A 12902-nucleotide genomic window follows, 5' to 3' on the forward strand; every position below is an offset into this window, starting at 1 on the left:
GGCCAGCTACCAGCTGTCTGGCTGGCACGTTCTCTAGGCAAGGGAGCACTGGGCTGGGAGAGGTCTCCTTCCACGCTGCGGCCCGGCCCTGCCCTAGGAAGTGAAAAATGGTTCCTTTGGAGCCTGCTTAAAAACCTTTCTGGGGTCTGTTTAATGAGGCAGAGCCACAGCACAGCCCCCTCCCTGCGGTCAGGAGCCCGTGGGGAGGCTGCTGACAATATTTAGTGTAACCCAAGAGGTGATAGACAAGCACGTGCCCAGCAGTGCTAGGTTGGAGTAGCAACGAGTCCGGCTGGGCCCTGCCCCAGCGTCTGTCCCATCACTGTGGTCTCCAGTGGTTTGAAGCCCACGTTGTCCAGGGGGATCCCGAAGGCTGTGAGCTTGGCCTCATAGGTGCGCAGCAAGTCGTTGTGTGCCTGAAAGTGAAGCAGAGTGTGAGTCCCAGGGAAGTGCACACCACGCACAGGTCGTCACTAGCTAGCTCCTACCCGGGCAGAGCACCCACTCCTGCACCATCCCCTGTGGTGCCCGGCAGGGGCAAAGGGGGGCTGTCATTATAACTAGGGAAACCAGAACTCGGTCCCTGAGCCAGTCTGGGTGCTGGGGGTCCCTGGGTAACCCCCTCACAGAGAGAACCAGCACCGTGTGGCTAATTCCTGCCTAGCAGCGAGGGCTGCACACACAACAGGAGATGCCAACATGCCAGAGGGCTGAGCTGCCTGGCCAGCACTTTCTAGCTTTGCCACATAATCAAGAGGATTAAAGTCCTGACACAACAAGGGAGGTGCTGGGCAAAGGCTGTGTCTGTCTGTGCACACGTGAGCGGGAACAGCCCCTCCACTGCCTCCTCTCCTGCAGGAGAGATGATGTCTAACAGAGCCACGTAGAAGCAGTGCCCTGCTCCTCCCAGCAGGCCCTGGAGCTTCTCCTCCATCCCCATTAGGTTTTGCACAGGAGGATTCTCCCTGCAGAGCATGTGGCATGTCCCAGCGCTGACCCTGCCTGGTTCCACTGGGGCGGGACAGAAGCAGGGTCCCCTCTCCTCACCTTGCAGACTCGGGCCAGCTCATACTGGAGATCCTTGATGGTGTTGTTCTTGGAATCCAGCACGTCCTGGGAAGGGAGATCAGAGCCTTGTTACTGGTTGGGTCCCCCGGGCATGGGTCAGAGCCCAGCTCAGCATGGTGCCATGGGAAAGCTGCCAAGATTGGCTTGGCAAGGTTCCCACAGTGCTGCCAGAGGAGGTGGTGCCCGCTGGCTGGGGCTAGTTTGGGGGGGGGACCCGGAACGTAACCCCAGAACCCTGCTCAGTGTAACTGACCCAGAGACTGAGATGCCTTTAGTGCTGCCTGCATCTGGTGGGTTAGACATGGCCCCATGCTCCCTTAGGTAACGAACACTGCACTGCACTGGGGGAGCTCGCAGCCCACTTCACCCCACTCCAGCCTGGTTTCCTCCCAGCACCAGGCCAAAGATATGACCGAGGGAATCCTCAGGCCACTCTATGGAGTGCGACCTTAGTCCCCAGGGAGGCATTAAGAGTGCTTAAGAGTGGGAGACAAGCAGTCCCCACCCGATCCCACCCTCCTGCCTCACAACCACAGGGTCCGAATCCAGCCCATTGACAGCCAGCCTAGCACAGAGCCCGGGCTCTCTGCAGTTGGGGAAAGCAGAGACCGGAGGAGATCCAGGGCCCTGGTGGCTGAGTAGGGCTCTCTCTCTGTGGGGGCTGGCTGAGCCCCCTTGTCAAACTGCTACACCTGGGCTGACATTCTGGGGTTCAGGAATGTGTTCTCCCTTCGGTTAAGCGGCTGGTTTGCTGCAGAGGCTGTGGGATACGTGGAGGCTACAAATGTCTATTAAGCCTGAGGTGCCTGACTTGCCAGCAGCCTGTGCTCTGCAGAGGGCAACAAACGAACAACAGGCCCTCACCTGGAACCTCCACTGCACCGCCTCTCGCTGGAAAAGGCTCCAGTCGGACTGTGACTCTCGTGCCAGGGGCGACTATGGCAGCTTCCAGGGTGGAGGGCCCTGCTCAGGGGCTGGCCTCAGGAAGGCAGGGGACCCCCAGTTTGAGGCCATATTATGAAAGGAACCCTGGGGGGGTATGGAGTTGTGATGTGGTGAGGTGGCTGTGCCTCACGTGTGCTGCCTGGCCTTTCCGCTCCAAGAACCCAACCAGGGGCCCCCGAGAGCTTGTCTACACTAGTTAAATTGGTCCTGAGATGTACCAATGGTGCCGCTCCGCGAGAGGGGAAGGCCAGGGCTGCATTTTTGCTGCTCCGTCACCTAACTGCTCAAACGCCAGGGCCCGGGCTACACGGCACCAGTGCAGAGTTACAGACCGGAAGCTTCGCAGCGTAGATGCAGCCTGCAAGAGGCAGCTGAGCAAAGGAATTCGGAGACTCCAGCACCGCCAGCAGCTGCTGGAGAGATGTCGCCTTGGTGGTTTCTGAAGAATGTGTTTTGTGATCTGCTCCCCCCAGGCCAGGCAGTGGCGCTCATTCCATCCCCAGTGTCTGAGCACTACAGCGCTGTTACTGGTTCACACTCCCAACACCCCAGGGAGGGAGGGAAATTGTATCTCCATTATAGTGCTGGAAGCTGAGCACGGGGTGGATGAAGTGACTGGCCCCAGGTCACACAGGAAATCCATGGCTGAGCCAGGAACCCAGGTTTCCCAAGTCCCGAGCCCGTTTGAGCTGGGCTGGGACAAAGGCAGACAAGTGCTGCTTCTCCTGTTACTGCTGCTACTTGCTTGGAATGTGGAATCACTAAGCCTGTTCTCCCCCCGCCCCAGGAGCGCCCCGCCATGTATTTTTAGGGTGCCAGACGTCCCAGAGCCTGCTGTGAGCCACAGAGCCAGGAAGGAAAGCAGGTGGTGTGGGGGGGAGTGACTAGTGAGATTCATCTTAGTTCTCATTGGTCATTATGTCCCCACTAGCCCCCATGGCCACAAAGCCCCTCCAAATCAGGCACGCCTCCACTAGAGCTGGCAGGTGTCATTGCCAGCTCCAGGAGACATACCTGTGCTAGCTCTCATCGAGCTACCTGCTAAAATCTAGAGGTGCAAGCAGCAGGAGAGGCTGGCCGCCCCAGTATGTCACTTGGAGCGAGGAATCGCCTTCCAGCTCCAAGTGCTGGCATGGCCAGAGTGGAGCCTGCTTAGATTGCCGGGGGTGGGGCCGCCAGGAGAGGGCTGTCTCCACAGAGCTGGCCAGGGGAAGCCTGGGTGAGGCTGCTGCTCAGGGGCTTCCATCCCTCACCTTGACAGAGTACAAACAAGCACAGTGCCCCGGCCTGCCGAGCCCGGAACACAAAGGAATCAGCAGCCCTGACAATTCTCCTGTGGGCTGGGACTCGGCCCAGCCCTTTCCACCGCTGCAGGAGTGAGATTCAGCGCTGAGCCTGCCCCTCGTGCCCCAAGGGGGTTACCCATACAATGGCCTTCATGGGAGTGAGAGGAGGCCGCTGAAGCCCATCCCCTTACCACAGCGGTAGCCTAGGGATTCTGGCAGGACAGTGGAACATGTTGGGGCTTTTCCCTGAGTGTGCCAGGGCCCCAGCTCTACACACATCTTAGAGGTGAAATTCTCCCAAGACGAGGGGTGAATCTTCCTTCCTCCCACCCCATTGGGCCTCTCCTCCTGCACCACAAGCCTGGGGCTGCGCTAACAGACCAGAAGCTCTGACCTAACTAGCACGTTCAGCTAGCCACCAGGCAGGAGTAACAGAGTGTGGGGTCCCACAAGGTTGGGCCTCGCTCCTCAGAGGGTGCAGGGAGAAGGAGAGGGCTCTCGCCTGGTCACAAAGGGACCATTCTCTGATGCCTTCTCCAAGCCTGTCTGCACCTCCAGCAGGATCCCTCTCCAGCTACAAAGACTGCTCTCAACTATTTGGTGCTGAGGTTCAAAGGCCAGAGATTTAGCCCATGTTTAGCCACAGAGCAGGCCCGGCCCCCCCGTGCAGCCCTATCACCCCAAGCCCTAACCCTTGCAGTGGGGAGGGGGCAAGCCCAGCAAGAAGTGACCCTTCTGCTCCTATCTCTCCCCCAAGACCCTGAAGCAGGGTACGGTACCTCCAGTTTGCGTGTGACCATGGTGAGGGCGCTGGGGTCGAGATTGGAGGCTGAGAGGACTTCGTTAAGCTGCACCTCCTTCTTCTCCAGTATGTTGGAGAGGGCCTTCAACTTGCGCTCCAGGAGCAGGTTCTTGAAGCCAGTCTTCTGCTGCACCTCATTAATAGCTTTGGTGAACTTCTGATAGAGCTCGTCTCGTTCTGCCTGCACCTGCTCAGGAGAGAGCCACACCCAGTTAGCAAGGAGACCTCCATGCCGTGCCTTCAAAACCACCTGCTCTGCACTGCAGTGCAGGAACAGCCACCCTGGGACTGACCAATGAGCCACCAGGTTGGGTAACATGCCCCTGACAGTGGCCAATACTGGAAACTACAGTGGAAGTTAACATACCCGACTCCCAATGGGAAAATCCCTCCCCCTTAAGCAAGAGGAATGAGGAGTCTGGAGCATTTCTCCCCAGCCAGCACCACTGCATGTGTGTTCTTTAGCACATGCACCCCATGGGCCTGACTTTAATAAGCACAGAATACCTGCCAGAGCCGGGAATGTCATAAACTACCCCCGCCAAACAGCTCCTGCCCCAGACGGATTCCCCCTTAGCCCACTTTCATTCTTCTGCACTGTACGCCCAGCTCCTGTCCTAGTTTCCACCTCAACAGCTACGTTTTGTGCTTATCCAAAGGGGCCCAAGTGCTCTGTAAACATTAGCCAATCCTCAGGTCATCTCTGAGAGGCCGGTATTACTATCCCCAGATCAAGATGGGCTGGCTGAGAGACTGGCCCCAGGTCACACCATGAATCAATAGCAGATACGGGAAGAGAACCCATGAATCCTGGCTCCTAGCACAGCGGTGCCATGGCAGCATGCTGGGCCCAGAGGCTGATGGATTGAAACCATCCTCTGATAGCCACGGTTTCCTCCTTTTTTAACAGTGAGGGGAATTAATCATTGGATCAACTGACCTCGGGGCATGATGGATTCTCCATCACTTCGAATCTTTAAACCAAGACTGATGTCTCTCTCAAAGATGTACTATAGCTCAAACCAAAGTTATGGGCTTAATGCAGAAACCACTGGGTAAGGTTCTCTGGCCTGTGCTTTGCAGGTCAGATTAGGTGGTGACAATTGTCCCTTCTGGCCTTAAAGTCTATGGCTGTGACACCCCAGGACCCTATTCTGGCCCTCAGAGTAACCCCAATGCCAAGTGCATACAGGGGTCACCCATGAGCCTTGCAGCGGGTAGGAATGGCAGATGTTAGCAGCAGCAACTAAGAGAACCTTGGCTCTTATCTAGTTAATGTGTCTGAATTAAGACATATCCTCCAAAGCCTATTTCCAAATGCACTGAATATGCTGCTGCCTCAATGACAGCTTGTTAATGAGGTCTCCTATCAATGTTCACATTGCTGGGGATTCTCCGTGAATTGCAGACAAGCTCCATGCTGCCTTAACCCACTCAGCTGGGGGAAAGACCCTCAGGCTACAAGCACTTAACCTGAAGCATGCTCCCTGAAGGCTGGCATGCCAGTAACAGACTCCACCTGGTCAGAGCAGGGAGCATTCTAAAGCCAGCGGTTAGATGAGAGACCGAGGATGCTAATTCCAATGGTGATCTGTTGCTGTGCTGTATCCAGCACTCCCTCACCGTAGCAGGGAGACTCTCAGCAACAATCTCTCTTGTCTTCCTCCTGGCCTAATGCTGCAGCCAGGCAACCCCAGGCCAGGAAGGGACCAACGGAGCATATGTTATTGTTTAGTCAAGTACAAAACTGGGCCTGTCTACTGAGCACAGGAGATGGCAGAGCAGAGAGAGAGCTCAGAGGAGGCAGCTGCTCATACGGAACTCAGAGGGTGTCAGAACCCAGGACAACCCCAGGCTGAGCTGAGGCTTGTGCAGTTGTCTACAACGTTACCATTGTGACATCATCTCATACCCCAGGATCCCAGCTGTTCAGAGAGGGCGGGTGCAGGAAGAGAACTCCCCATGCTCAGGTGCTCTCACTTCGTGCCCATGGCTCTCACCTTGCTGAACCTCTGCTCCAGCACTTCATGTTCCCACTGAAGGTCTTTTAATTCCTTCTGGGTGACTTTCAAACGGGCCTTTGTGTTCTGCAGAGGGAGGGAAAAAGATTAGATGCAAGCTATGGGTTCCTGGGGCGGGGGAGAGCCGGCACAGGAGAATACCAGACTCTGCTCCCCAAGCTGGGCATCACCCGCACAGAATCCTCTCTCTCTTAACAAGACACGTGCGGCTCAGGAGTCAGTCCCGGGGGGCAGGAATCCATTATTCCCCTTCCTCCACTAGAGTGAGATCCTCTGCACCCCCGAGTTCGGGGATCCCCACCAGATGCTATGCTGAGGACACCAGCGTAAGCCAAGCACGACTGAAGGGGATTCCATTTTGGAGTCTGTCAATGTAGTTCCCAGATGACCAGCAGAGGCCACTATTCAAGCCCAATCTGTACCATGGACACAGCACAAGGCGTGCTCTGAGAAGGAGCGGGAGAGACACTACAGGACATGGGACCTAAACTGGATGGGAGCCGAGCAGGTGACTCACAGCCAGTGCCTCCTTGTCCTTCTCGTAGTGGGCTAGCTTCTTCTGCAGCTCGGCCACCTCCTCCCGGGCCCGCTGCAGGGGCTCTGTTTGCCTCTTGTTCTGAAGCAGCACTTCCGCCATCTCCTTCTCCAGGTGATCCTCCTTCTTCTTCATCTCCTCCATCTGCTCCTGTTCTCAGGGGCAGATACACAAGTACTGAGTCCCTGAGCAGGGCTGCCAGCATGGGGCATCGCAGCAGGAGACCCCAGGCCTGCAGGACTCCCAAGCACTGCATGTAGCACGGCCACAGCAGCATCCTAGCAGATGGCTTAAAATGGCGACGTTTATAACGCAGCTGCATGATCTTCATGAGTGTAATTGTGTAAATGTGTCACCACTCCTCAGGATTAGAGGTGATGGTGCTCACAAAGCATATGAAGCAGCTGGGGAAACCCCTGCAGTGGAAGGCACTCAATGGGAAGCCAATACTGAAATGCGTGTAGAGCTAACAGGCAGGAACTGTCACCTCCAAGAGAGCGTCAGTCCTCTCCAGCACTGGGCTTCCGGCCCAGCTGTGTCCCCATTCCGGCGCCGGGCACAGGCTAGCGTTACCTTGAGAGTGTTGATGAGTGCCAGGTTGTTGAGGGTGACGTCGTTGTAGTAGTTCTTGATGTCACTGAAGGCCTTCTCGTGGTTCTTCATCAGCGTGTTGATCTGTCCATTTTTCCTCTCCTCGATCTCATGAATCTCCGTTTTCCTCCGCAGATCCAGCTCGTCCCGCAGCACGCGCATCTTCTTGTCGTACTTGGCCTCAATCTCTGAAGGGAAGCACCACACATGGCTGAGTGACCACCCCATAGGGCAGGCCAGACAGGCTGGGACCCAGTGCATGAGCTCCCCTTTGATGCTGCTACAAGCTGCTTGGTCAGTCCACACTATGGGGATGGTACTCTTGGAAAGGATGCCCCTTGATGGTGCCATATCAGCTCCCATTAGCGCATGGAGCAGTTACAGCAGAATCATGGAAGGGAATGCCCAGAAACCCTGGCTGACTGCGGTGCCCAGACACCCTAGGCAGGGGAGCACTAGAAACACTCAGGTAATCATGCAAATCGAACCACATTATAATAAAGAGGTACCAGCGCAAGGCCTAGGTGCCTGTAAAGTCTCCTCCAGCCTCAGAGCCCTGCAGCTCCAGAGAGCCAGTAAGCAGCTATGAAGGGCACTTACTGCTTAGTGCCCACCAGCCCATAGTGTTAAACAGTCCCCCCGACAGAGATGGGGGAGCAGGGCTGCACTGCCACATGGAGACAGGCAGCGTAGAGGGAAACCTGAGTCCACCCTGGAGTGGCAGCAAAGCACCCGCTGCTGGTGCTGCTCTGATCCATTCTGCGTGCGCACAGACAAGCTGCTCCTGGGAATTCAAACAAGCCACTGAGCCTTACAGCCCACAAGCAGCGGAAGAGGGGAGGAGGAGGAGAATGGCCATCCGCCAGCTAGGCCCTGTTTTGCTCTGGGGAGGGAGCCCAGCAGAGGCACAGTGTGATGAGTGCTAAGACAGCTCTCACTCTGGGTTTCATACAGGAGTCCAAATAGGAACTGACCTTTCACTTGTCTCTCAAAGTCGCTGCGCAGCCGTGTGATCTCCTCCTCTTGTTTCTGACAGGGAGAAGCTGCACATTAGACCTGGATAGCCAAATAGAGAGAGAAATCCTCCCCTAGGCACAAGCTCAGAGTCAAGGCCATCTGCCCACCTGGCTGCAGTGAAAAGCCATCACAGAAAGGGGGATCGGATCAGCTGATGCCCTGGAGCACATGGTTGATTACCAATCCTACTGCAGTTTGCAGAGTGACCCAAGCAGTTACTGGCCATCAGGTTCTCCAGCCCCATGTTGGATTCTGACTCCTGCAGCACTGACTCCCAGCCCCAGGAGGACAGACTTCTTTCAGTGACTCTAAATAGATCTCCCACAGATGTCACTGGGTGACCCCTTAGTTTCACATTATGGGGATGGTGCAAGGATCATGGACTGATCAGTCTCCATTCAGCCCTTCAGAGCCTGGATGTCTCAGTAAGGTGCCCCCTCTCGCCTCCTTCTCTGACAAGCTAACCTTGGGCTCTCCCATCTCCGTTACATGCCAATACCACCCAGACCTCGGACTTGCTCTGGCATATCTGCTGCGCTCTTCTTCCAGGCTGCGGTGAGGAGGCTGGACAAGCCCTGCAGCTAAGGTGTCCCCAGCCCCATGATTATCTGTCTGAGAGCAACGTACCATGCGCAGGTTTTTCACCACCACCTCGTTGGCCAGCTCCTGCTCCTTTAGCTCCACTTTCAAGGTGCGCATATCCTTGCGCAGCTCCGTCTCCTGGGTGCGGTGCTCCTTCTGGGCCAGCTTCATGGACACAGTGCCCTCTGCCTTCAGTTCTGTGATGTTGTTCTGGTGCTCGTACAACAGATGCTTCACCTTCTGCTTGTAAACCTGGAAGAAGGGAACTCAGTGGTGTAAAGCCCCCAGACAGGGATGGGAGCAGGGGGAGCCCAGCAGTGGGGACCCACCCCTCTACAGGGGACTGGGAAGAGGGGCATTAGCAGATACGGGCAAGAACACATTTGAACTTGAAATACTGCCTGAGACACCCCTTGCTAGTGTCCTGCCCAACTCCCTTTGCCCCCTCCTTTTCTCCCGTGCTGCTCGGTGCCCACTCAAAGAACACCGGGTGCTACTAATTACGGGCACAGCCAAGCAAGGATCTGTGGTACCCATAAGGAGAGCTGGAGTCCACTAACCGTCTTCCCTTAGCCTCTCACTTTAATCTCCACTTGATGCCGCTCCTCGGCCTCTTCCATCTCACGGTCCTTGTTGCGCAGCTCCGCCTTCTTCTCATCCAGCTGCCGACGGGTGATCTCCCAGAAGGTGTGGATCTTGTCACGCTCCAGCTGGAAGTAGTTGCGCTCCTCCCGTTCGCGGTCCAACTCCTCCCGAAGACGCACAATGTGCTCCTCCAGCTGCAGAGGCAACAAGTGCAGCTGGTGAAGGCACTGGTGGGGGAGTTCTCCTCCCACAAAACTGCTGACTTATGTCTCTCTAGCACCTGTCACCCTCTGGGGGCCCAAAGCTCTTTCCAAACTACCCACAGCAATCCCTACAGCCTCCCCTGGGTGGAGCATGGCAGCGGTTTAACAGGATACAGAAGTTTAGGACGGGAAGTGACGATGCCATATCCAACAGAAACCACACCGCGTTTAGGGAGGTAGACTGTAATTAGCCATTAAGATATGGATACTGGGACTAACACCCTGACCTCTAGAAAAGGGAGCTAAGGCATCTTGATTGATCAGAAGGGAACAGACCCGCAGATCTATTTGTCATCTGGAAGAGCAGTGCTGCATTCATTAACAACCAATTCGGACTCAGAATTGCAGGCTCCTCTTTTAGACTGCAGGGACATTGGGTCAGGGATCATGTCTTCATATGTGATTGTATAGCAGCCAGCAAAGCAGGGCCTTGGCCCTGAGTGGGCCTTTGGACATTACCATACTAAATAATAATACCAGGGAAGAGGGCTACCTCCTGAATCACTAACTCCCCTTCGCACAGCACCTAGTCCATTCTCTCATTCAAGCTCTGGCTTCACTTAAGATGCGATGAGAGCGCAGCAGCTAGCATGATTGCAGATCATCAAACCACAGACTGAACAATCATAGAACTGAATCTGAACGAATACCACTTGAGGAATTAGTTTGCTTGGGCCTGGAGAGAAGAGGAAGGTGTATTTATGGCATGGGGTGTATGAATGCCCTAGCAACAGACATTGATTTCATCAGTAATTCAAGTTCTAAAAGGGTTATACACCTGTATCAGAGTGAGTGGAGGGGGCTTTTTCCAATAGGAAACAAGGACAGAACAAGACATAGCGCTCAGACTAACAGGGAAATGCTAGACTGTCACAGAAAACCTTTTATAACTACTAGACAGTGGAACAGGGGGCAGAGGAGGGCACAGAATTCTGGTCATGGGCAACAGAGTGCAGGCTAGATGAGGGACACAGGGAAGTTATGGAAGCTCTGGAGAGGGAGAGATGAGATGGTTAAACCCTTTGGGAACCCAGCTACACCCCAAAGCCCACAACGAGTCCGCTCTTGTGACACCCATGTAAATAGTTCAGGCATGTGAGGGATGGTGCCGTTGTTGGTGTGAAAACCCACCCTGTCTTTTCTACTAACCTTCACCATCTGCCATCTCCATGGGTTGAACCAAACCTTGTGCACTTCATGCCACCAATAATCCTTACAAATGGGAGCCTCCTCTCGCCAGGAGCTCGGTGGCCATGCGAAGCCCTTGGGCAGAGAGCCCTAGGAGAGATGCTGTGAGCTCTCACCTGATCCTTGCTCATGTCCTCCGGGGGGACAGCATCCACCACCGCTGCAGCTTTGCCCCCCTTGGCTTTTTTGCCACCTTTCTTTTTGGGCGCCTTAGAAAAGAAAACAATATACATGACAGGCGTGCATAGCTCAGACCTACAGAGGTGCCACCGACCTGGGCTGCTGGGGACCACTGGGTGTGGTGTGGATGTCATTCTTATCAATGAGATGACACAAGGGGGATCATCCAGTTCCCCACAGGCCACAGGTGCAGCTTTGTTGTGCAGCTTTCAGAGGGCTGGAGGGTCAGTAAAGGTACAAGAAACTCCACACCAAAGCAATTAACTAAGACTGCACTGGTACTGCTACTTCTGGTGCTGGGGACTGGGACGCATGGCTCCCTCTCACACTCCCAGGGCAGCCCAGAGGATTCAGGGGGCCTGGGGCAAAGCAATTTCGGGGGCCCCTTCCATAAAAAAAAGTTGCAGTACTATAGAATACTATATTCTCGTGGGGGCCCCTGTGGGGCCCGGGGCAAATTGCCCCACTTGCCCCCCCCCCCTCTGGGCAGCCCTGCACACTTCCCATGCTATGTCTGGTGTCCTCGCTCACCCAGATCCCATGTGGTGCTACTTGTCCTAACCAGCCAGGGAGCGTGAGCGCATTTTGGAGCAGCCTGAGCCCTGTGATGAGCTAGGGGCATGCACTTGAGGGGAAGGCAACAGGTGCCACGGGCTGGTGCAGCCAAGGTCTCAGAATGACCCGTCATCCGGAAGGACTGTGCGACCCAGAGCTCAGGGCATAGACCAGCCCAGCTGCAGCTCCAGGGAGGCCACTGCAGCCATCAGTCCCGAGCAAAGTGCCCCAGGCACAGAGGAACGGGACAATTCTGCTGCCTGCCCCAGAACCCTGCCCCAAATGCTGCTGCCCCCCAGCACACCGGGGGCTCCCAGGAGACCCCTGAACCTAGTGTTTTCCTCCCAGCAACCCCCTCGATCCCGGGGATCCCCCCAGCCGCCCCCAGGGGACCCCTCCAACCCAGGGGCTCCCCCCAGTGCCCCACTCGAACCCAGGGGACCCCTCGAACCCAGGGGCTCCCCCCAGTGCCCCAGTCACCCCCAGGGGACCCCTCCAACTCAGGGGCTCCCCCCAGTGCCCCAGTCACCCCCAGGGGATCCCTCCAACCCAGGGGGCTCCCCCCAGCGCCCCACTCGAACCCAGGGGCTCCCCCCAGCGCCCCAGTCACCCCCAGGGGACCCCTCCAACCCAGGGGCTCCCCCAGCGCCCCACTCGAACCCAGGGGCTCCCTCCAACCCAGGGTCCCCCCCTCACCATGGTTCCTGCAGCTCCTGCTCGGGCTCGGCGGAGTCACCGAGTCTCCAGGCAACCGCCGGGGAAGCCTCGCGAGAACTCCGGGCCGCCCATAGCAACGCGTGCCACGGCCCTAGCAACCGCCGGCGGCGCTGCTCCCTGCGGAGCCCGGCCTGGCTCGGGGGGCGGGGCCCGGCCCCAGACCCGCCCCGCCCCGCCCCGCCGGGAGCCCCGCAAGCGGCTCCGGCCCTGCAGTTCGGCCCTTCCCGCTGCCCCCAGGGCCCGCGGGCGGCGGGCAGGGCGAGGGGGCCCCTCTCCGGGGTGTCCGGGCGGCGCCAACCCCCCTGGGTGGCGCACAGCCAAGCCCCGCCCTGTCGGCGGCTCTCGAGCCATCGGAACTGCCCGAGACTGCGCGGGGCGGGGGCAGTCTGACCTCCTCCCTTCGGCCGGCCATTGGGGGCCCAGTGCCAGCCAGTCTGGGGGGGCGCGGCCCGTCTGTCTCCCTACTCCCGCGTGGCGAGTCAGAGCCAGAAATGACTGGCCTGGTGTCCCCTGCGCTTTCCCCAGGGCACTGCCCCCGCTGTGCTCGGGAGTTCCTTTGCTGTGAAC

General features: G+C 57.0%; 1 protein-coding gene across 1 annotated transcript; it reads right to left on the reverse strand.

The window, feature by feature from the left end:
- Positions 1–266: 266 nt before the first annotated feature.
- GAS8 (growth arrest specific 8) lies at positions 267–11029 on the reverse strand. The gene is made up of 10 exons (XM_065416680.1): positions 11000–11029; positions 9429–9626; positions 8893–9099; positions 8223–8277; positions 7231–7436; positions 6640–6807; positions 6102–6188; positions 4079–4288; positions 1048–1113; positions 267–416 (listed from the first exon to the last, which is right to left on the reverse strand). The coding sequence occupies exons 1-10, from the start codon at positions 11012–11014 to the stop codon at positions 267–269; spliced, it is 1362 nt and encodes a 453-aa protein (XP_065272752.1). The 5' UTR covers positions 11015–11029.
- Between the last annotated feature and the right edge of the window lie 1873 nt (positions 11030–12902).

Source organism: Emys orbicularis, chromosome 14, assembly GCF_028017835.1.
Source record: "Emys orbicularis isolate rEmyOrb1 chromosome 14, rEmyOrb1.hap1, whole genome shotgun sequence".
NCBI classification, from domain to species: domain Eukaryota; kingdom Metazoa; phylum Chordata; order Testudines; family Emydidae; genus Emys; species Emys orbicularis.